This window comes from Schistosoma mansoni (assembly GCF_000237925.1).
Source record: "Schistosoma mansoni, WGS project CABG00000000 data, supercontig 0138, strain Puerto Rico, whole genome shotgun sequence".
NCBI classification, from domain to species: Eukaryota; Metazoa; Platyhelminthes; class Trematoda; order Strigeidida; family Schistosomatidae; genus Schistosoma; species Schistosoma mansoni.
In genome coordinates this window covers 303,361-327,373 of record NW_017386041.1, presented here as the reverse complement: position 1 = coordinate 327,373, position 24,013 = coordinate 303,361, and the positions used below count along the sequence as shown (strand labels likewise).

At 36.9% G+C, this 24,013-nt stretch overlaps 2 protein-coding genes across 2 annotated transcripts in view; one reads left to right on the top strand and one right to left on the bottom strand.

Moving 5' to 3' along the window:
* Positions 1-3,426: 3,426 nt before the first annotated feature.
* Smp_125640 (Syntaxin-12, putative) lies at positions 3,427-10,719 on the bottom strand. The gene is made up of 4 exons (XM_018788565.1): positions 10,456-10,719; positions 6,241-6,434; positions 5,037-5,224; positions 3,427-3,846 (listed from the first exon to the last, which is right to left on the bottom strand). Exons 1-4 carry the CDS (start codon positions 10,653-10,655, stop codon positions 3,706-3,708), a joined length of 723 nt encoding a protein of 240 aa, XP_018646529.1. The 5' UTR covers positions 10,656-10,719; the 3' UTR covers positions 3,427-3,705.
* A 290-nt stretch (positions 10,720-11,009) lies between these two features.
* Smp_125630 (pangolin, putative) overlaps positions 11,010-24,013 on the top strand; it is a gene marked incomplete at both ends in the record, with an annotated part of 33,472 nt that continues 20,468 nt past the window's right edge. Inside the window, 2 exons of the mRNA XM_018788553.1 lie at positions 11,010-11,135; positions 22,761-22,952. Of these exons, the coding sequence (XP_018646528.1) occupies positions 11,010-11,135; positions 22,761-22,952 (318 nt within the window). The remainder of the gene's footprint in view (positions 11,136-22,760; positions 22,953-24,013) is intronic.

Sequence of the window (24,013 nt, the reverse complement as noted above, 5' to 3'; positions counted from 1 at the left end):
CACAGAGTATAAACTACTCAAAATGGAGATTATAACAAACTCTTAGTATTGAAGATGATTTAACAAAAGAAATAGTGATAAAAACTGAATTTACTGGATTATTCATTCCGCCACGTGGGAGACGATTTGAATGACCATGTACGCCGCTAGAATGACTGTAACTGAAAATTATCAGAAATAAAAATAAAAAAAGGAAATTAGTCAATACAATTTTAATTGTATACGAAAATGAAGAATATTACACAACTACAACGGCAGATGGTTGAGTGATTGTAACGACAATTTGTAGATCAACAGGATATTTTGAAGACAATTTTTCGTGAATTTAGTAAACAAAGTATTGACTATTTTGAATGATAAGTTAGGACCAAATATGCAATTAAACAGTTTACATACAAATATAATAATGATTGCATGAAAACTGATGACAATTGTGAAGGAAATGAAATAGGGGCAAACAGAGTCCCACAATCGGACGTAACGATTGTCGTCCCAGTGCTTTCCAGGTTTTCCATGGGTGGTCTAGCTTCAATTGACTCATGATCTCAACTCTATAAAAACAATCTACAATTCTTAGCACAAAGTATTTCAACAGGTTTCTTTTTTTCCTAGTACTTGATCGATCGTGACGATAAATATTGAGATCTTGTAGTGTTGTTGAGCAAACGTCTTGTAGATCATTTAATCAGGATTCTTGAATTGTGATTGCATCATAATAACGATACATGTTTAGACACTTAGTAGGAATTGAAGTCAGCCAATCAGTTAGATGTAAGCAGTTTAGGAATCGACATCTAAATAATGTTCATTCTTTTCAATGCATATTGTTAGCTTGCCACAATGTCTCTGATTGTACTTTTTTGTAACTTGTACAAAGAATGGTTGTAAACTCCCCATACACATGAATTACATGGGTGAAACTTGCTATAGAACAAGCATTCACCAAACTTGTGCTCATCTTTGTGAACTGTTTCACAATTTAGTGAATTGTTATCTGAGTAACCTTCATTACGTATTGGACTGCGACGACGTCGTAAAGTGGTGGAATTCCTGATGTTCTGGCGAGTTATTTCATCGAATTTTTCTCCTTCACCGCATTCGAGACATGTATACTTTATATGGTCCAGCAGTAGTTGTTTGAGAGTTGCATAAGGAGTGAAATCGGTTTGTCTGAGAACGCCAAAGGTTTTACTAAGCTGTATACTTTTTTTCCAATAAAGGTAAGGAAATGGGTCACAATATTAAAATCCTCATCATCTTCCTTGGTCATAGCCCAGATTTCGAACCTCTCCATGTAATCCTTAAAAACATTAAAATCTGTATGTATATCTAACCGTTCCATCGCGACGCCAATGTGATGATTTGAATTATAGTATGAACTAGTAATCCCAGCAATGACACGAAGGAATGCACTGTATTTAGAATTCAAAATCAAAACAGTCATCAATACAGGGGAATCATTGGTTCATTCAAATACTACAGTAGCCCAGATATTCAAGCAGGCCTCCAGTACAGTCTGTTGCTATTAGCACGACTGACTGCGTAATAAGTGCTTATTAGTCATCGCAACGGAACAACACTCTTATACTGCAACACAAAGAAATCAAGACTGTGGGAGAGGAATAATCCATACACCAGCCACTAAGTGAGTTGCATATACAATAATAGCAACAGTGGACCACACATCCTTTTGAATGCTTGATCAATCAATAAACTAGAACAAATTGAATTAGTGGGTGGTCAATAATTTAATGTTTCTATGGAATTTGCAAAATCAATAAATTAGTTCAAACGACTCATCGTTGAATTGTATGTTCGTGTATTGTCCTAATGATACTAGCGGTTGTAATGCTGTAAAGAGCTACAATGATAAGGAGGATTATAACCAGAATGTTCCTGGATTTTTTTGGGGAGCGGTCACATCAGTTACCAAATAACATTCAATACAGAAATTCCTTTGTCGTTACTAATAAAATGATGAGCGAGGCTGATCGTACTTTCAGTGAAAGCATTTATATCTTGATTAAAATAGGCGGACTCACTAGAGAGCGATTTCATTTAAATTAAGCAAGACGGAGGCTAAAGAAACCAGAATGTCGGTGAATAAAGCTTAGCTGTATCACCGAGATTAGTAATCTACTTTAAGTTGACGTCATTTCTAAGATCAGTCATTTTCTCAGACCATCTGTGTTGATTTTAGTATCGAAAACAAGAATGCTTACTCAGGATAATCGAGTGAGGGAGTAAGATCTGAGGTCAAAGTTGTTTCCTTTCATTGCAACTTTTGACCACTTCAATTAGATATTTAGGCAAAAATTAAATCTAACAATCAGGTTCTAATTATTTAGGAGACCGAGTGAGATAAGAAACTTGAGTGTTGCGATTACTTATTCGCGGGATTCATTGCATTATTAATATCATTAGCTTAATTCGATATTATATTTTCGGTACGATATAGAATTCTCAGCACAATGTATTTCAACAAGTTTCCGTTTTTTACTTCTTCACCGATTGCTCTGGTACGGTCGAGAGTGGGGAGAGTCCGTTCTCCCTCTCCAAATGCTCTCACATAGCCACGCGTATATAGCCCCTGCCAGGGAAGTCCTACTCACTGCCTTCTCGTGGGATTACTGTTGTTTACCAAATTGAGAGGACAAAAAGCGAATGTCCGACACTTTAACCGGGTTGGTGGACACAGAATGTTCACCTAGGGGAGTTGGAAAACCCTCATTCCAAACCAATGGCGCACATCGGCTCCAGTATCCTGAGGGAACAAATGGCGTATGAATCAATCGTTGGTTACCGGCTACCATGGGACTGCATCTCCTCACGATGCTCCACTGCCTTGTGGATCAGACATTAAGGTCAAAGGCTCTGGGTGTGGTCCCCTAAGAAAACCACCTGGTTCAGTTTGGGCACCTGTGCAGTATCACAGCCCTCACACAAATCAAATGAGATTTGTGCGTCGCATATGTATCTGGTGCTTCCTTGTACCAATACTTATGTGTTTAAATTAAATCTTCACCGATCCTGACGACAAATAGTGAGTAACCACCAGTTAGAAGTCCAGTCAATCGACACCTAAATAATGTACATTCTTTTCGCTGCATATTGCCAGCAACCATGATATCTCTGATTAGGCCTGGTGACCAGCATTCCTGACTTCTAGCAGTCCACAATGACTAGGAAGCAAGCAGCGTTTTGTTAATAAGAGTTTCAAAATCAGTTTTACTTTTCAACTTTTGATAACAAAACACGATGCTTTGAAGGCTTGACTGTCCCTCTTAATAATTACTATTATCTACGAGGAAACAAAATCTTTTAAGATACTACTGATTGACAAATAAGCAACTTACTACTACTACCACTACCACCACATCATGATGCGAATCATAGTAACACAATATTGAAATTAAAACACAAATTACAAAAACAAACAATCACTGGTTAGTACAATTTTGATTATACAATCAAATCTAAGCACCCACATATGAATATCAGATCGTCACCAAATGATGAAAGATAAAAAAAGCAAACAAACAAAGTGTAAAGATTATAAGTTAAATAAGGATGAATTATGAAAGACATTGAAAGTCATTGATTTCTGTAAAAGTTAAATATATATTCAAAGAAAATCAACTTGATGATATAATGAAAGTTTATGAGAACAACGCGAAAGTCAAATGAGAACAGTTCAGGAATTATTTATTGTCTTAGAGATAATCCTATCGCTAAGGCTAAAATAAATAAAACCAGTACTATAAGGCCAAGACAAATACACTTTTTTCGTCGTGCTGATTTTCGATGTTTTGTAGCAGTGCTTAGTTGTTCTGTACCACTTTGAACCTGGAAAATAAATATAAAATATTAACGACAATTAACTGAATAGATTTGAAGTCGAATGAAAGCATATCATATGAAAAACGATAAATCTGGATGATCCAACTTAGAGATATAGTTACTTGGCTATTATTCTAAACAGCTTCTACAAATTTCTGCATAATACATTAGTTATTAAGACATACAACTTTATTTCCGAAGCCCCGAAATGCCCTGGTATGGTCGAGAGTGGAAAGAGTCCGCTCTCCGTCTCGAAATGCTCTCACATGGTCACGCGTATATAGCCTCTAACAGGGAAGTCCTACTCACTACTTTCTTGTGGCGGGGGTATTGTTTAAGAAATTGAGAGGACGAAAAGCGAATGTCCGGCGCTTTAACCGGGTTGGTGGACATGGCGAGTCCACCTAGGGGAGTTGGAAAACCCTCATTCCAAACCAATGGTGCACATCGGCTCCAGTATCCTGAGGGAACAAATGGCGTATGAATCAATTGTTGATCACCGGCTACTGTGGGACTGCATCTCCTCACGATGCTCTACTGCCTTGTGGATCAGACATTAAGGTCAAAGGCTCGGGGTGTGGCCCCCTAAGAAAACCACCTACTTCGGTTTGGGCACCTGGGCAGTATCACAGCCTTTACACAAATCAAATGAGATTTGTGCGGCGCATATTTATCTGGTGCTTTCTTGTACCAATATTTATGTGCTTAGATATATAAATAAATTTCCGAAACTTCTAACCAGTTTGTAGTATGTCTAGTAAGTAACGGCTCTGATATCACAAAACATGTAAAGTCTTGCATATATAAATCTTATCTCTTTTGAAATTTTACCAGCAAAAACCTATCCCAATACCGCTTATGTTAGGCAGGAAAATTCCTAAGAGTTCTCGGACTATAGGTGGATACGGGTTGGAGACCGATTTAGAACCATACTATATTAATTTTTGAACTACTAACCGTAGTCATCTATTAAACCTCAAGCTGGAATATCACAGTTCTCTGGAAAACTGAAGGCGATGGAGGATAACTTCGTGAGTCAGTGATAGGTCTGCAGTTTCACATATAAACTGACTAACTCAGCACTATGAGATCTGAATAACGTTCATAATAGGTTTTAAACAGTGTGTGTATCTATTTTCATCGTGGACCAAGTAAAAGTAAAGACTTCATGAGCATAAATTGCAGAAAAAACCTACCTGCTCATAGGCTACTTCTATATTATCTCCAATGGAATCAACTAACGTTCCTTGATCGTGAATGTATGTAGCAAGCGTTGTAAAAAGTTCGTTTACTTGAACTATATCAGATTCCAACTGTTCCATTTCATGTGCTCTTTGTATATCTGCCTTTGATTCTAAAGAAACCTGTTTCTGCTCTGAAGGTTCTAAAAATAGCAAAAACGGATCATGAAAAAGATTTTTCAACCTGGGTTTAGAAGCTATGATCGGACACTTGGAGCTTATACATGTCATCAAAATTCCTAGTGCGCTTCCCATCTATACAATGAATGCAAAGAGGATTAGTGTTAATTATATCCTCCAACCAACTGGGAGACGGACATCCCTTCCACACCAGGAGTTGCCATGTACCGAGGGAAATTTTCGAATCTGTCCCAAGATTTTATCAGACAAAAGCCAACCAGAACTGATGAGATATTCGAAATAAGAGAAGTAAACGAAAAATTCATTTACACTGCTACCTATAGTCGAACAGGTAGCTGGTGAAAACCAATTCTGAAACACTTTTTGTTTAGAGAAATGTATCCTAAACATTCTTCCATACCTTCGCTCAAGACTCATCATCTATTTTTCCAATGCCTAGGCGTTTAGATCTTTGAAGACCAGAAAACCCATGCCTCATTTGAAATGTAATCAGTGGGGACGGGTACAAACACACTCACAGACTCCAATGCCTTCTGAAATAATCTAGACAGTTTCCTAAAAGAATTGTCTCCTGCCTGAGAGCATGGTGTTATATATGTACCATGTAATAATTTCCATAAGAATGTCATTTTCTTGATTTTATGTCCTATGGTAAATAGAGAAATTTAGGAGTAGGATTAGAATGACGAAATCTACAATCGAATACAAAAACATATAACCGTTGACTAAAACACTAAACGGTTTCGATTGATACGAGCTTCTTAGGCATGGTTCAAGTGATGGAAGGAAACCTACGGGAAGTAATGGAACTATTTTAAGAGTAATAAGAAAGTTAGCAGCAAAATGATTTAAAGGAATAGGATAATAAGAGACACTAACATCATAGAGATACAATATACAGAAATAACAATCGATACTACCAATTGTTTCAAATCATGAGGTCCCTAAATCGACGACTTATTTATTACATATAAAGGATACATATGCATTAAAGAAAAGTATATTTGAGATAACTTACGATCAATTGAGAAAATACCAAGTGAAGGGTACCGTTCTTGACAATTGACTGAGTATGCATTTTTCTCATTACGAACATGCTGTTGAACAACGCCGCCTAGTTTCCGCAAGCGCCCTAATTGATTTATGGCTTGAGTGTTAAGAGTACGAGCTCGTGCACGTAGGTCGGGAATATGTGATCCAACTTGAATCACTCTATAAACAGATCAAATAAAATGGAATGAACCGTTGAAAGTAATACTTTAAACTAGGCTAAATAAAAAGGTTGGTATATTTTTAGCCTAAGAAACGGAAAGATTATATTACTGGAAGCTCTATCATCAATAATACCGGCTTACAACTAACTACCTAACTAACAACTACCTACCTAATCCTACAGCAGTAGAGGTGGTAACAGTATCGCAAACGACTTGAATACGCGGAACGTTATTTCTGGTCTCCTGAAACCACGCTCTAAACCACATGTAGGAACTTTTAACGCCCGACCATTACGCCAAATAGGACAACAGGCTTCCTTAGCTAGGACTCTAGAATCTTACACCATTGATGTGTGCTGCGTCCCCGAAACGTGCATACAAGATCCGAGTAGCGTCATTCATTTGACCCCACCATGTCATAATAAAGAACCAACTCGATCCACACTTCGTGTATCTGGAAACCCTGACGCTGCTTCCCGTGGCCTCGCTGGCGTAGGTATAGCATTGAGTCCTAGGGCAGAACAATCTCTTTTAGACTGGATCCCAGTAGACAGTCGTATGTGCGCTGTCCGACTAGACGGAACAGTAAGGACTCGGAAAGATAGGGACATTCATTGTCTCTGCCTACCCTCCCACTGACTGCAGCTCAGATGTAAAAGATGAGTTTTACAGAAAGCTTTCCGACCTTTTCCGAAAATCTAGACGCTCTGATGTAGTAATAATGACAGGTGACTTTAATGCTCAAGTAGGTAAACTAAGCGAAAGACACCTGAGTAGATCTTATGGTGTGGTGGCTAAAAGAACGGATAATGGCGACTGTCTGTAGTAGCTATGTTCAGATAACCGCCTGTTTCTAGCAAATACTAACCTTAAGAACAATGAAAAACATCTTTTGACATGGCGACCACCAAATTCGTCCCAACGCTGGACTCAATTGGATAACATCGCTATCAGCCACCGATGGAAGGGCTCGATAGAAGACTGTCGCTCATTCTGGAGCACATGTTTAGACTCAGATCATGCTCTAGTGCGAGCACGTATCTGTCTGCGTCTTACTGGACGTAGGAAAGACACTGCAAGGAAACCTCTTTGGGTTCTACTTAGTGATAGGCAAGCTAAGAATATATTTCAGAAACAACTAGAAAAGCAGTTAGGCATCCATGTAAGTTGTGCCCACCCCGAGGCAGCGTGGAATGACATCCGAAAAGCTGTGGAAACAGCAGTGATAACTGTTAGTGCGGTAAACCATAAGGTTAGGGAGAAACAATGGATCTCAGCAGCAGCATCTACCGCACTGATAGATGCTCGAAAACTCATCCCATCTGGCTCTGAACATAACGAATAACTGAGTCAACTTAAGCGTAGGCTAATAAGAAACCTACGAAATTATCGCGAACAGTGGTGGGTAGCGAAAGCAAGAGAGATGGAAAAGGCAGCGGCAATAGGCAACAGCAGACAACTGTTCAGACTTATTAAAGAAACCGGTATTAGGAGCCCAACTGTCAGCGAAACTATCTCGGAAAAAGATGGACATATCATTCATTCTCAATCCAGGAGATTTGATCGATGGGCAGAACACTTTAGGGATCAGTCCAACTGGACTTTAGCCACACTTCGGTTTTCCACGATCCCCAGTCGACCTGAACGGCAAGTTAATGTAAGTCTTCCAACTCTTTACGAGGTTGAAAAAGCTATAGGAAATCTAAAGCGAGGGATATCAGCAGGCCGTGACAGGTTTACCCCTGAGAGTTTAAAGGATGGCGGTCCAGTATTAGCAGTGAGATTGAGGTCTTACGTAGAATTCGGGAACTGGACGTAATTTCATCTGACTGGTCTCAATCACTGATTGTGCCAGTCTATAAAAAAGGGCAAAAGTCCTCTTGTGACAATCACAGAGGAATCAGTTTGACTAATATAGTGTCTAAAATATTAGCTTCAATAATACTTCGACGCCGAACCAAAGTTCGTGAAGAGCAGACTACAGAAAATCAAGCTGGTTTCCGGCCTGGACGTGGTTGTATAGACCAGATATTCACTCTACGTCAGGTTTTAGAACATAGATACACATTTAGACGTCCCACAATCGTAGTATTCATCGACCTTAAGGCGGTATTTGACTCCATTGATTGTGAGGTTCTATGGTAGTGTTTGTCACTGAAAGGAGTACCAAAGCAGTACATTAACCTTATAAAGGCTCTCTAATCGAACACAACTAGTTGAGTTAGAGCATATAGCGAACTGTCATCAGAATTGATTACCTCAGGTGGTGTTCGTCAGGGCTGTCCACTTTCACTATTCTTGTTTAACTTTGCCGTTGACGTGCTTTTAGAGATAACACTTTTCTCACCTAAATTTCCAGCAGTTGAACATTTACCGGGAGACTCACCTGCTGACTTAGAATACGCCGATGACATAGTTCTATTTGATGAAGACGCTGACAAAATGCAGAGTCTTCCGACCACTCTAAGCAGCAATGCACGCATATTCGGGATGCGAGTCTCCCCCTCGAAATGCAAAATGTTACTTCAGGATTGGGTTGCATCGGCACCTGAACTAATGATAGGGAGTGAAGTAGTTGAGTGTGTTGACCGCTTCACTTATCTTAGGAGTCTCATCAGCCCTTGTGGTCTGGTGTGTGACGAAATCTCAGCACGGATACAGAAGGCTCGTCTAGCTTTCACCAACTTGCGTCATTTATGGCGTAGGCGGGATATCCGTCTACGGGTTTACTGCGAAGCAATTCGTTCCGTCCTACTTTATGGCAGTGAAACATGGCCGATAAGAGAATATTCGTAGGCTACTAGTATTCGATCATAGGTGTTTTCCAAGCATTGCTAGTATATCCTGGGATCACCGAGTAAGTAATGCAATTGTTAGGAAAGGGGTACTAAGTAAAGATGGCAAATCGATTGATGAAGCAGTGAAAATTCATCAGTTAAGGTGTCTGGGACACGTGTTACGTATGCCTAACCACCGACTGCCCCGACGTGCAATGTTTTATGGTGTAGGAGTAGGTTGGAAGAAAGCTAGGGGTGGCCAGACCAAAACGTGGCACAAATCCATGAAGTCATTGACAATTGGACTGAGCCATGCTGGTAGGTGTAGACTACCTGGTTGAGATCCGCGAGATGATAGCAATCGATGGTTAGAGACCTTGTATGATATGGCTCAAAGTCGTTCACAATGGCAAAGGTGCATCCACTCTTTGTGTTCTACCAGATTCTAATCTTCTGAATTTTTCATGTCTCTATCTTTTTTCTCTTTCCAAATTTATTTCACTGGATTATACTCCTTTAATAACATCTTTGAACCCTAATCTTTCCGATTACTGTTTATACTCTTACTACTTCTACCACTATGGGATTTGAATCGACAACTGGATCTCTGTGTTAATGTGGTATGGCAACTCGAACTGATGTACGTACGTACGTACGAAGTTCTACGTTGTGACTGACTGAATATAGTAAAAATTGGAACTGTTCAAACTGTTTATCAAGCTATTATTATATGCATCCTTTCTCAATATTTATAAAGTAACTAGATTACTAAATATAAATGTCCCGTTCTACGTTGTGACTGACTGAGCGTTAATAGAAAAGATTGGGCATTCGAGAGACGATTCGAGAAAATATAAAATAATAAAAATTCTCGTAACAGTAATATTAATTTACTGAAGAGAAATTTGGAAGCCTATAGTCTAAGGGAAGGCAAAATGTGAATACACCTATGCCACTATGAACGATTCTGAGCCATGTCATCTAAAGTTTCTAACCATTGGTTACGGCAATTACGCGGACGCTAACCAAGTAGCCTAAAACTATTTATATGGCTCAATCCAATAGTCAGTATCTTCACGGATTGATTCCGTCTTTCTTCGTCTACCCCCCTCTTCCTTGTAACCTACATGCACAACAAGGCAGTTGGTGAGTGGGCATCCGCAGAATTTACTTAGGTTACTGAGCACTAAAATTTCATTTAGGTCTTGGTAAATGTGATAAGTATAATAAAAATTTAATTACTTTTGAATAACTGCCAGGTGAGACGACAAATCCTTGGTTGAGAGTATTAGGTTATGATATTTTTCATTAAGACTCTCTTTGTCACCATATCCACTAGTCACACTTTTAAGAAGTTCATCGAATTGATCTATATCTGATTTAATTTTGATAATCCTCTGTTCAGTGGCAGTTAATTCAGCAATAACATTAGATGCATCCATTTTGAGGCACCAGCTTACTTCTAGGTATATAGCTGGCAATTATCAGGTCGGTTTCCTTAACAATGGAATCCAATTTAAACTAAAAAAAGTAGTTAAGAGGCTACATTATACAAACAAATCAGCTTACGTTGGATTTATATAGGTCGTCCAGACTTGAATCAACCGCCTCAAGCAATAGCACAAAACACCGAAACTGTATATTATCTTATAATAAATGATTTATATCAGTATTGTGGGTAGGATAATGTTATTACATTTTTTTTCAATAAAATCCATATACGTTTTTTTCACCTTGTTCTCAAGGTGGCGGTACAGTGGAGGAGGCTAAGGTCGCTTTCTGTGCATTCGGTACTTATGGAAGTTGCATGTACCGATGAGGTTAAGGTTTATAAAGACGAAGGTGAGGAAGATGAGCAGAAAAAGTCATCGGAAAACTTAACTGAAGATAAAGTGGGTCTGGTGATTGAGGGTGAAGGTCAGGTATGTACTATAACGCCTTGATATACTTCTACCTCTTTTACGTTGCAACTGAAGTGATATGATTAGTAATAAACCTCATTATTGTGTTGTACTTCACTAGTTATGTTGGTTTTCAAGAAGTTTTTCATAAGCGTAATGCGTTTCTGTTTGCCCCATGATGCCATATATTTCAGTCTTCTAGTAAAACCTGCTAGGCTAAAAATGTAGAATTAACATAAGGCCGTCAACTATATATCACTGAGTAGTTTGTACTTTATAGTTCAGCTTCGTTGTCTTTACTTTAGAACTCAAATGTTTTGTGGATCCTTTCTCAAATACCCTGCTCCCAAACTTTATTTGTAAGGATATTATCGATAACTAATTGAATTCTCATCAAAATCGCGGAAAAATTCATCGTAATTTTTTCTGATGAGTTATTGTATATATAATTGGTTTCTTGACCATCTGGTAGCAATTGTCTCCTGTCAGTCTTGTGTTTTATGTTTCCAAAGAATAAATGAACGATATTGTCCAAAAATCTCCAAGATTGAGGTTGAATTATGTAAATACATAATACATGCCACAACTTCAAGCCATCAACCTACTTGTGTCGCTTGTCTTACCATAATTCCCTTTCTGTTTCAATAAGTTTGGCTTATAATAAGTCATGAGACTAGTTAGTTAATGATGTTCTTTCTTCTGAACAGTTTAACACTTCAGCGATTTCAATAGGCCAGACTAAGATCAGGTTCAGCATCGTCTATGGTTGACTAAATCCATTCCGATGTTTTGCAAATATTTAGTCTTACCGTGAAACCAAACTCTTGATGTCGCTTAAAACTGTTTCTCCCTTTGGTAATTTTAGATAATACATCAAAAAAACGAATTTTATCAAAACTATTTGACATATTATTACAGTACATTTTGAAAAATCTAATCATATACTAGTTAGGTCATCTGTATATTTACCGTAAAAGGTCAACGCTTTCCCAACTTGCATCTCTAGATATTTGTGTCCTAAGATTTGATTCTATGATGGACTGGTTTATAAAAATTAGTGAGAATCCGCAAACCAGTTTTATTTGCAGTAGTTGCTCACTGTTTATATTATCTAACCTCATGTTCTGATCGGAGAAGGGGAGTGTGAGAAGAACCGAAAATAAAATTGTTTTTCTAATTTCCTCATACACACTATTATGTATGAGTAATAATGAATAAACACGAGTTCAATGTATTTTGGCAACTGTTTCCAATTGTTCAGATACTGTAGACTGCAGAGTATTGCATCAGTGTTTAGTAGTTTTACTGATAAATTCCTGTGAACACTAGATCAGACAGGATGGACTTGATTCATGCTTCAAAAGTGATTTGTGTCGATAATTTGCTGTTCGCGGTCTTTCACGCACTTATCGTATATTGATGTAATATCAAATCGATGTTGGTGCCAAGAGCCTGGATTTTGTTTCTAGATTTTGCCTAATTAATAAGGTTTTATCAATGTATTCTAAAAAGGTTTCGCGAACTTCTCAAACGTTTTTCTTCAGAAGTGTTATTATTATAATATTATTTAAACATGTAAAGATTGGTACAGAGTCACCAAGTATATATGCGTCACATAAATGATTCGATTTGTGTGAGGGATTAAACACTACCCGTGTACCCAAACCTAAGCAGGTGGTTTTCATAGGGGGCCACTTCTCGAACCTTTGACCTAAAGGTCTGATCCACAAGGGAGCAGAGCAACTTTAGGAGAAACAGTCCCATGGTAACCGGTGACCAACAATGGGTCCACACACCATTCATTTTCTTAGGATGTTGGAACCCATATATGCTATTGGTCTTGGATCAGGGTTTTCCAACTCCTTTAGGTGGATCCTCTATATCCATCAACCCGGTTAAGGCGACGGACATTCGCTTTTCATCCTCTCAATTTGGTAGACAACACTAATGCCACGAGTAGGCAGTGAGTAGGATTTCCCTGTTGGTGGCTTTATACGCATGGTCATATGAGAGCATTTCAAGATAGAGCTGACTGTCCTCACTCTTAGCCTTACCGGGGCATTTAGTGATCTAAATGATGTTTATTGCCTTACAGGATTCCTTTATTTAGACCTAATGTAGATTCCTTTTGACTATTTTTGTTAGCTTGTTAAACTTTTTCTTTGTTGTAAATAAAATAATTCCAAGACAACTACCTACCTAGGCATTCTCGTTGTTGCATTCCGGGTCTCCAACTTTCATGTTGACGACTCGTTTGTCAGGGGTATGTATTTCTCTAAGTAACCCATTCAGTTATTTATTCACCTTATGCTACCATTTATTTCATTTATTTATTCAAACACATAAATATTGGTACAAGGAAGCACCAGATACATATGCGCCACACAAATCTCATTTGATTTGTGTGAGGGCTGTGATACTGTTCAGGTGCCCAGATTGAAGCAGGTGGTTTTCTTAGGGGACCACACCCAGAGCCTTTGACCTATAGGTCTGATCCACAAGGCAGTAGAGCATCGTGAGGAGATGCAGTCTCATGGTAGCCGGTGACCAACGATTGATTCATACTCCATTTCTTACCTCAGGATACTGGAGTCCATGTGCACCATTGGTTTGGAATGAGGGTTTTCCAACTCCCCTAGATGGACTTTTCGTGTCCACCTACCCGGTTAAAGCGTCGGACACTCGCTTTTCGTTCTTTCAATTTGGAAAACAACAGTAATGTCACGAGAAGTCAGTGAGTAGGACTTCCCTGGCAGGGGCTATATATGCGTGGCCATATGAGAGCATTTCGAGAGAGAGTGGGTTCTCCCCACTCTCGACCGTACCAGGGTATTTGGGGGCGGCCTAAAGAAAACATGACGTCAGTCTATGTGATCATCATTGTCTGTTGGTGTAAGTCATATTAGTAGGTCCGGAGTCCCTGGTAGATGTTTTAGGGTTTGTTGTAACAAATGGCTGTAGATGTTGAATGACAAGGTTTTGAGTTGATCACTAATGGGCAGATGCATTCAGTTCATGTCTTCTTTTAGGATCTGAGTTTTAAAGTTTTATAATTTTTACTTACTTCTCGTATTATATTCTCTGTGCCTGATCTTTCTTACTATCACAGATACCATCACTAGTACTACTTATACTACTCGGGTATTCACTTTGATAAGTTCATCTCGTATAACATTTTAGGCGGAAGCACATATATGCTACGTTCTACTTTGCCTACGGATGACCGACTTAGTATATGCTTAACAGACAAGCTATTTGGAAAACGTACGTCTCTAGAAAGCGAACACTAAGAAGTAAAGCTGATTTCAACTATCCTACTTTGGAATGATATTAGTTGTAATTTTGTACATTTCTAAATATCGGCTTGTAAATAATAAAAGGGAATTGATTACCGAATTAAATGACACAGTCACTCATTTAAAACTTTTAAACCATATGCAATATGCTCATTTTCGCTTACGAATTATTAAAACATCAGATATTACAAGTAATAGTCACAGAAATAGATTTTTGACCAGTCGACCATGAAGCCGTAAACGATACAACATCATAGAGCTAAATTTTTAGGTTATTCTGTCTTATAGTTTTATATTTTAGGTAAAGCTATCAGTATACAATGCATATGGATATATATTTAACAAAAGAGTCTAATTACTTCTGCCAGAATAACACACACTTGAAGTTTAATTCTTAGTTATATGTCAGTCAGTCAGTCACAACGTAGAACTTCGTACGTACGTACGTACATCAGTTCGAGTTGCCATACCACATTTACACAGAGATGCAGTTGTCCATTCAAATCCCATAGTGGCAGAAGTAGTAAAAGTATAAGCATTATGTGAAAGATTAGGGTTTGAAGATGTTATTCAAGGAGTGTAATCCAATGAAATAAATTTGAGAAAAGAGAAAAATGATAGAGACATGAAGAATTCAAAAGATTAGAATTTGACAGAACACAAAGAGTGGATGCACCTTCTCCATTGTAAACGATTTTGAGCCATGTCATTCGAGGTCTCTAACCATCGATTGCTATCATCTCGCGAATCCTACCAGGTAGTCTACACCTACCAACATGACTCAGTCCACTTATCAGTGACTTCATGGATTTGTGCCACGTTATATGTAGCTATAGACAGTTCGTTTTTTATATTGAATTCTAATTAAGAATTTGCTTAGAAGGGAATTTTCGTTAGGTTCCATTACGATATATCTTGTTAATAAGTTAGCTGAAGTATTCTAAATCTTGATAAATACATACAAATGTCCGATCTTTATCATATTGTCCAGTAATTATTCTCGCTTGTTTTTTTTGCCGTTGCATGTGACAGAAATAGTTATAATTGTCAAAAATAAATGCAAATTACTAACTTCTCTATAAAGAGCATGTGTGCGTAATGTATACCTTTTAGCTTGGTCAAAGTTCTAGTCACTCGGTATGAATCTCATGAAGTGATCTTCTTTTTATTATCCGATTAAATATTCAGTTTTATGTTCTTTATCTAACTGGGTACTAAATAAAGCTTGTATGATATCAGTGATGAGTGTTATTGATTATGTCGGGATAAAGTTTTGTTAATTCACTCATTACAGTTCATCATATTAATCTTGGATGAAAAGAAACAATCTAATTTAGTAGACAAAAATGAAACTCTAAAGTTTGAAGGACAATAGTCGGATCTTATGATCAGTTATCACTCGGTTATACTATATTATTACATTTTATGTATCATTTAGGATTCTGTCCACTCATTTCGTTCACTTATCAAATCATTTTCCACAGTATAATCTGAAAGGTTTCTTTAAAATTAATAGTTGATCACCATGATGTAGATTGTTTCACTTTGTTTAACATGGTATAAATCTTATTTGTTTCCATCGTTCATATAGTGTTTAAATATCTTAATATGTTGAATATCTTCTTCTACACTATTGAAGAATGTAATCATTTGGAATAATGTACTTTTCCAAAGTTTTATCCTATTCATAATGAGTCATTATTTTAGTTCATTTACATTGTTATGATTTTATGTCCGGCTTTTTATCACGTGATTTATCCACCAATCGAAGTACGACTTATACGATCTTAGTACTGTGCCAAAACAATGACGTTCGACCAGTATGAGCAGTCTAGCGCTCTTATTGGTCCCTTGTCCGCCTAGCCCTTCCAATTGAGTCCAGAACACCAATTACAGCTTCTGCTAAGCGAATCATTAATACACCAGACAGACAGACCACATCACACCATAAAATAGAAAATAATATTTGTATAAGATCAAGCCAAATGTGGCTGTGAACGTGGGAGACACTAATCAATAAACTGAATACAATTTAGGGACAGTAAATCGTATAATAATAATCTATAGGTCAAAATGAAGCTTATAATAAAATGAATATAGATGTACACAATCTAGTTACTCAATAGTTAAACAATAAGAATATTTATAGAATGATCATCCATTAATAGGTCCTGGGAGTTACCCGTACTTATGTCTTCACTAGGATATAACATATATGATAAGAATTATATTTCATTGTAACTTCAAATTTAGCTGATATGTATATGATCATTGAGTATTTGGAGTGTAATGATTTGAACTATTAAAAATTTGGCATATGTTTCCCGCTACCGTATCTTCTTTAAATTAGTCTAGATCAGCTTAAAAACTATTAGTGATAAACAATAAAACATGTATGTTGTGTATACTTAGCGATAATCCTGTATGGATACATTAGCTTTGTTAATTTTTTCTACTATTCAATATGATAACATTCATAAGTGTTAATATTCGGTTTATATCATGTACTGTGGTGTGTGCTACTTATACGGACAGATATAAGTAATATATATCGGTAATTGGAAGTAGGCTTCTTACTGACAGAGAAGAAACATGGGGGGAGAAGAGAAAGAAAAACTAAAACAGTCCGAGTAGCAATAGGAATGAAAAGATGATGGAGCTTGTAAAGGACAATTTAGGGAAAATGTTCAAATAATATGTTCCATGTATTATCTTCATACTTAAATGCAGTGTGATTTTGTATAATACAATCAATTGGTTTACCCTGTCCAGGTCTTTGTTCATTAAAATAATGTCAGTATACAATCACATTATTATTTCAGTCATCTTTCGTCACTGATAGTATTCTTCATTTTTTTATTCAGTAAGAAAGATTTCAGGAGTATTATAATGATCATAATACAATTTATTTATTTAAACACATAAATATTGGTACAAGGAAGCACCAGATAAATATGCGCCACACAAATCTCATTCGATTTGTGTGAGGGCTGTGATACTGCTCAGATGCCCAGACTGAAGCAGGTGGTTTTCTTAGGGGACCACACCCAGAGCCTTTGACCTGAAGGTCTAATCCACAAGGCAATGGAGCATCGTGAGATGCAGTCCCATGGTAGCCGGTGACCAACGATTGGTTCATACGCCATTTGTTCCTTCAGAATAATGGAGCCGATGTGCACCATTGGTTTGGAATGAGGGTTTTCCAACTCCCCTAGGTGAACATTCTGTGTCCACCAACCCGGTTAAAGTGTCGGACATTCGCTTTTTGTCCTCTCAATTCCGTAAATAACAGTAATGTCACGAGAAGTCAGTGAGTAGGACTTCCCTGTCAGAGGCTATGTATTCGCGTGGCCATGTGAGAGCACTTCAGTCATCTTTTGTCATTGATAGTATTCTTTCTATTTTTTATGCAGTAAGAAAGGTTTCAAGAGTATTATAATGATCATGTCATGTATCCTTCTTTTTAGCAAATTGATGCGTATATTCATAAAGTTTTCGTCATCAGTTTAACTTCAAGTCATATGGAATTTTGTCTTCTTTTTTTCCCCTGTTAATTATAGTGTACACAGAAAGGATCATTCAATTTTGGATTCTTATCTTTAGATGACTATTACCATTCACGTAAGTTTTTCTTATCACTGATCATTCTATTCATTAATGAATTCACCTTTGATTGTTTAAAGTTCTTCAATGTCTCGATTTTTAGTCATTATGGTGTATCATTCGATGTGATAGATAAATATTTCGATTAGGGTATGACTCCAAGCTAGTTTTTTAATTCGTATTACTAATTTTAAAGAGTATAAATTTATGAATTTTACATTCCACATTTGTTAGATTTTCTGTTTGTGATATATATATGTGTGAATATACCTGGAATCACTTAATTGATTAGCTGCTGTTATCCTATCAGTTGTAAATTGTTTTGGATAAATATGTTCAGAATATGGATTTATCTTGTTCTATCCGAAATGCCTATCAACTAGATTGATGAGGCCATGAATCTTCGTCGACTGAGATGGTTGGGCCACGTGTTACGTATGCCTGAACACTGATTACCACGACGTACTATGCTGACTAGTGTAGGGGATGGTTGGAAGAGAGTTAGGGGCGGACAAACCAAAACATGGCATCAGAGCATTAAAGTCAATAAATTCTGGTCTCAGCCATGTTGGTAGATGCAGACTACTTGGTTGGGGTCCGCGTGACTATCATGATCAGTGGTTGCAGATGCTGGATGATATGGCTCATAATCGATCACATTGCTGTAGCTGTATACACTCTTTATCTTCCCTTAAACTATGAGATTAAAATTGCTTCATATCTTTCTTTCTTCCTGTACTATATCCTTATACACAATCTTTCTTTCATATATTACTACCATTGAAGTAACTGTTTCTATGAACTTGATATTCATCTTGTTGTGTTAGTGAGGTATGGCAACTTGGACCGATGCAAATGTGTGCCTGGTCCTACGTTGTAGCTGACTGACTGATCTATCAACTGGATATACCTGATTCCTAATAAATGTTGTATTTCTATGTTCATATATCCAGTTAACTTGATTTGATCACTTTCTCAAGGATAGAAATAATTCATTGTACATCGTAATCGCTGTACTCGAATTAAGATTCTAATGTTTTATACCCATATAAATTTTATGTTTCATTTAAAATTACCGTCAGACCCCTACCAGGTAGTCTGAACCTATCAACAGACAACGATGATCACATAGACTGACGTCATGTTTTCATTAAACCACCACCAGCGTCATAGGAATGGTGGAAACATTTACCATAATTTGACCTGTACATTATAGTAAAATCGAGTGCGAATAAAAACAATCATTCCTTTTTAATTAAAATGAAATAAATTCTCACGCTACTCGTCTTTTTAATTAATATCTCAATGGGAATTTTCACTTTATAAATATCAAAGAACTGATAGTTGCTTAAGGAAACTACTTGGTTTACCCTAGGTAAGGTAAAGGCTTAACAAGTATCGGTTCTATGAATATGCTACACAAACATGAGAGCTTGAGTTAGGGTAGTTTGTTCAAAGACTATCAAGGAAATATGAAACTTCTACTTACATACAAAGATATTTTTCACCGGTCACTTGTTTACTGGAAATCAAAAACCCAATCGTGAACATAGACTTGTAATTTATTTAAATATTTTCCAACAATGATGAGTGGTACATATACAAACTCCCACTAGTCCTTCAGAAGTAAGTACGAGTGGGCATGAAGATTTGCTGAATGTTTTCATGTTTACCTTCATCAATATTGCATAATAATTATTTATCTGAATTTTGTGACAAGGAATAAATGTAATCGGTGGATTGTCATGACTGGTGCTTTGGACGATGTGGTTAAACTGCTTCACCGAAAAAAGCACTCAGTCAGTCAGTCAGTTACAACGTAGGACCAGGCACACATTTGCATCGGTCCAAGTTGCCATACCTCACTAACACAACAAGATGAATATCAAGTTCATAGAAACAGTTACTTCAATGGTAGTAATATATGAAAGAAAGATTGTGTATAAGGATATAGTACAGGAAGAAAGAAAGATATGAAGCAATTTTAATCTCATAGTTTAAGGGAAGATAAAGAGTGTATACAGCTACAGCAATGTGATCGATTATGAGCCATATCATCCAGCATCTGCAACCACTGATCATGATAGTCACGCGGACCCCAACCAAGTAGTCTGCATCTACCAACATGGCTGAGACCAGAATTTATTGACTTTAATGACTTATGCCATGTTTTGGTTTGTCCACCCCTCATTCTCTTCCAACCGTCTCCAACACTAGTCAACTTTATGTTAAACGCTATACATTATTATATTTATTTATTTATAAAGTCACTTTATCCATTGGACTTCATTCACATCAGTGTCAGAGGTTGATTAATTTCTATAATATCATACTCTTAATTATGAATTTGGTTACCTTAGTTCATTCATAAATCTATATATATAAACTATATCATCAGTTTTCTATGAAGTGGATAATTCTCTGTTCAAGATTTATTTGCCTTATAATAATAATAATCTTTTCCCCCCTAAAAAAGAAGAAGAAGGAATGTTATTGATTGCGCGAAAAAAAAACCCGATCTAAGTATTCTTCTTCCAAAATGATTATCAACTTTGTCTTTCAATGAAATGAAATAAAAAGTATCTTTATTCTTTCCTCTCCTTTCAGTTGTCATCATTAATATCAAATTTTTATGATAAATTATATCGTACTTATTCGCTTCTATGATGATGCTTTTTCTTTCGTTTGTTTCCTCCTTTATAGCACGTGGTATTTTTTTTGTTTCCATCTCTGTCTCCTTATTGTATCCACTGTATGTTCTTCAACTATCTTTCATCTCTCTCTATATGCATATATATATAGATAGATATAGATATATATATAGTACTGTTTCTACGGTGTTTTCGTTCCGTCTTGTTCCCAATTCATTTATTATTTTAGTATTTATTCTTCTTATAGTTTTTTCTCTTTGATTTTCACTTGATCTATCAAATGTTAATGTAGTTTGTTTTTTTTCATACTTCTGTTATCGATTGAATACCGTGTCATTGGATACTCATAGTTTGTAGGTAAAAAAATAAGAATAATCTTAAACTGAATTTTCATTCATTGACTACATTGAACATAAGTCTTTTCATAGGATGGCAATTATTCATTTGTAACATTTTGTCTATTTTACTTCACTGAAAGAAAGCCGGCTATTGCACTCACTCACTCACCCTCAACACAATAACCCCAAAATGCCCTGGTACTGTTGATAGTGGGGAGAGTCCGCTCTCCCTCTCGAAATACTCTCATATGGCCACGCGTATACAGACTCTGTCACTGCCTTCTCGTGGCGGGGGTGTTGTTTACAAAATTGAGAGGACAAAAAGAGAATGTCCATCGCTTTAACCGGGTCGGTGGATGTGGTGTGTCCACCTAGGGGAGTTGGAAAACCCTCATTCCAAACCAATGGTGCACATCGGCTCCAGCATCCTGAGGGAACAAATGGCGTATGAATCAATCGTTGGTCACCGGCTACCATGAGACTGCATCTCCTCACGATGATCGACTACCTTGTGGATTAGACCTTTAGGTCAAAGGCTCGGGGTGTGGCCCGTTAAGAAAACCACCTGCTTCAGTCTGGGCACCTGGACAGTATTACGGCCCTCACACAAATCAAATGAGATTTGTGCGTCGCATATATATCTGGTGCTTTTTGTACCAATATTTATGTGTTTAAATAAATAAATTAACTACTTTACTTCGTACTTTAGTTTGTCTGTGTCTTTAGTTTCCGACTTGCAATGTTTTATGGTGTAGGAGTAGGTTGGAAGGAAGTTAGGGGTGACCAGACCAAAACGTGACACAAATCCATGAAGTCATTGACAATTGGACTGAGCCATGCTGGTAGGTGTAGACTACCTGGTTGAGATCCGCGAGATGATAGCAATCGATGGTTAGAAACCTTGTATGATATGGCTCAAAGTCGTTCACAATGGCAAAGGTTCATCCACTCTTTGTGTTCTACCAGATTCTAATCTTCTGAATTTTTCATGTCTCTATCTTTTTTCTCTTTCCAAATTTATTTCACTGGATTATACTCCTTTAATAACATCTTTGAACCCTAATCTTTCCGACTACTGTTTATACTCTTACTACTTCTACCACTATGGGATTTGAATCGACAACTGGATCTCTGTGTTAATGTGGTATGGCAACTCGAACTGATGTACGTACGTACGTACGAAGTTCTACGTTGTGACTGAATTAGTTCCCGTATCCATTTATATGTCCATGTTCGTTTTAATTTGATAGTAGAAGTTTTGCTTCAACGTAATAAGTTATCGCATCATTCGTACTTTTTCTTGGAACTGTGACTTCTTGAACCTATGGTTCAGACTGCGTAATCATAAAGTGTATAACTTGACCTTTTGATCTCGGTGGAGTAACTAATATTTACGTTTATTATTTCCTATTAAAAAAAAACAGAAACCCAACGTCATATCTTTGTGGGTTTTTTTCAAATACAGGATGACTGAAACTTTCTAGCTATTTGTAACAATTCGTAATCAAGATTTCTTTGATGAAGTTTATGAAGTCTCTGTATTTCTTATCGAAGTTTAATTTTGACTTTGTTCGTTTATTTCGCTCAAGGTTATGTTTATGCGTTTAGTGGTGATCTGTAACATTCATTTCCCTTTTAGTCTTTCCATTGCCATTTGTTACCGGTTCTCCGTCATTTCCTGTTAATGCTTCTTCATATGCTGCTGCCGCTGCGGCTGTTGCGGCCGCAGCTGCTGCTGCAGCAGCCGCTCATCAACAGGGTCAAGATGTCCCAAATCAATTCTCCTATCCCCCTTCATCATTGTCATCACCACATTCTTGTGGATCTGATACTTTTGGAAGGTCAGCTCATATAACTACTGAAGGAAGGAAATCACAATTAAATGAAACACTAACTGGTTTAAATACAGATGATCATGTATTACGATGTGCTAATCCTTTGACAAATCGGGTAAGATTTCATATATTAAATTGATTTATCATTATTTCCTGGTTTCGCAAAATTAGTTTATATAGATAATATGGTTACATAATTTCAGCTTCATTGTTTGTTTAAACAATTAACTTACTCTTATTTGTTGTTTCTTTAAAAGTCATGTTTACATTTTCATAATCAACTATGACTTATTTTAATTAGTGTATTCGTTTTTGTATTACTACGCCTACTACTACTTCGGCTACGCCTACTACTACTTCGGCTACGACTACTACTACTACTACTACTTCGACTACTATCACTACGACTACGACTACTGCCTATTAAAGTTTATCATGTGATTGATTATCTGATACAAGAATTAAAACAAACAAAAAACAAAAAATGAGCACACACCATTCTGTCTATCAATGTTGTAAAATAATGAAAAGTGTGTAATATACACTAATTATTGATAAAAATGAACACACCATTCTAAGTTATCTTTTAATATTTAAATAGAAAAGATCATTTGTGAATTGTCAGTTTAGAATGATCTTGATTCAATGAACATACTAGTAGTAGATTTGTCAACAGTAGTATGTATATATACAAATTCTTGAAATGATAGATTGTAATAAGTTTTAAATTAATTGGTTACAACATCTAATATGAGCTGATATTAGTCAGCCAGCTACAACGTAAGACCAGGCACACATATGCATCGGTCCAAGTTGCCATACCTTGTTAGCACAACAAGATGAACACCGGATTCATAGAAGTAGTTAATTTAGTGGTGGTAATATAGAAAAGAAAGGTTGTATATAAGGATATAGTACAGGAAGGAAGAAAGTTATGAAGCAATTTTAATCTCAAGGTTTAAGGGAAGATAAAGAGTGTATACATCTACGCCATTGTAATCGATTCTGAGCCATGTCACCTAGAGTCTCCAACCATTGGTTACGATAGTCACATGGACCCCAATCAAGTAGTCTGCATCTACCAACATGGCTCAGACTAGAATTAGTGACTTTGAGGACTGATGCCACGTTTTCGTTTGGCCGGAGCTGATATTAAAAGTATCAATGCAATGTTAT

Bases quoted from the DNA above. Each gene is read 5' to 3' on its own strand.
- Smp_125640 (XM_018788565.1), bottom strand. From the start codon at position 10,655: ATGGATGCATCTAATGTTATTGCTGAATTAACTGCCACTGAACAGAGG. The intron at 6,435-10,455 runs GTAATTAAATTT...ATCTGTTTATAG, and splicing joins CACCTGGCAGTTATTCAAAA to AGTGATTCAAGTTGGATCAC. The intron at 3,847-5,036 runs GTAGGTTTTTTC...TTTATTTTCCAG, and splicing joins TAGAAGTAGCCTATGAGCAG to GTTCAAAGTGGTACAGAACA.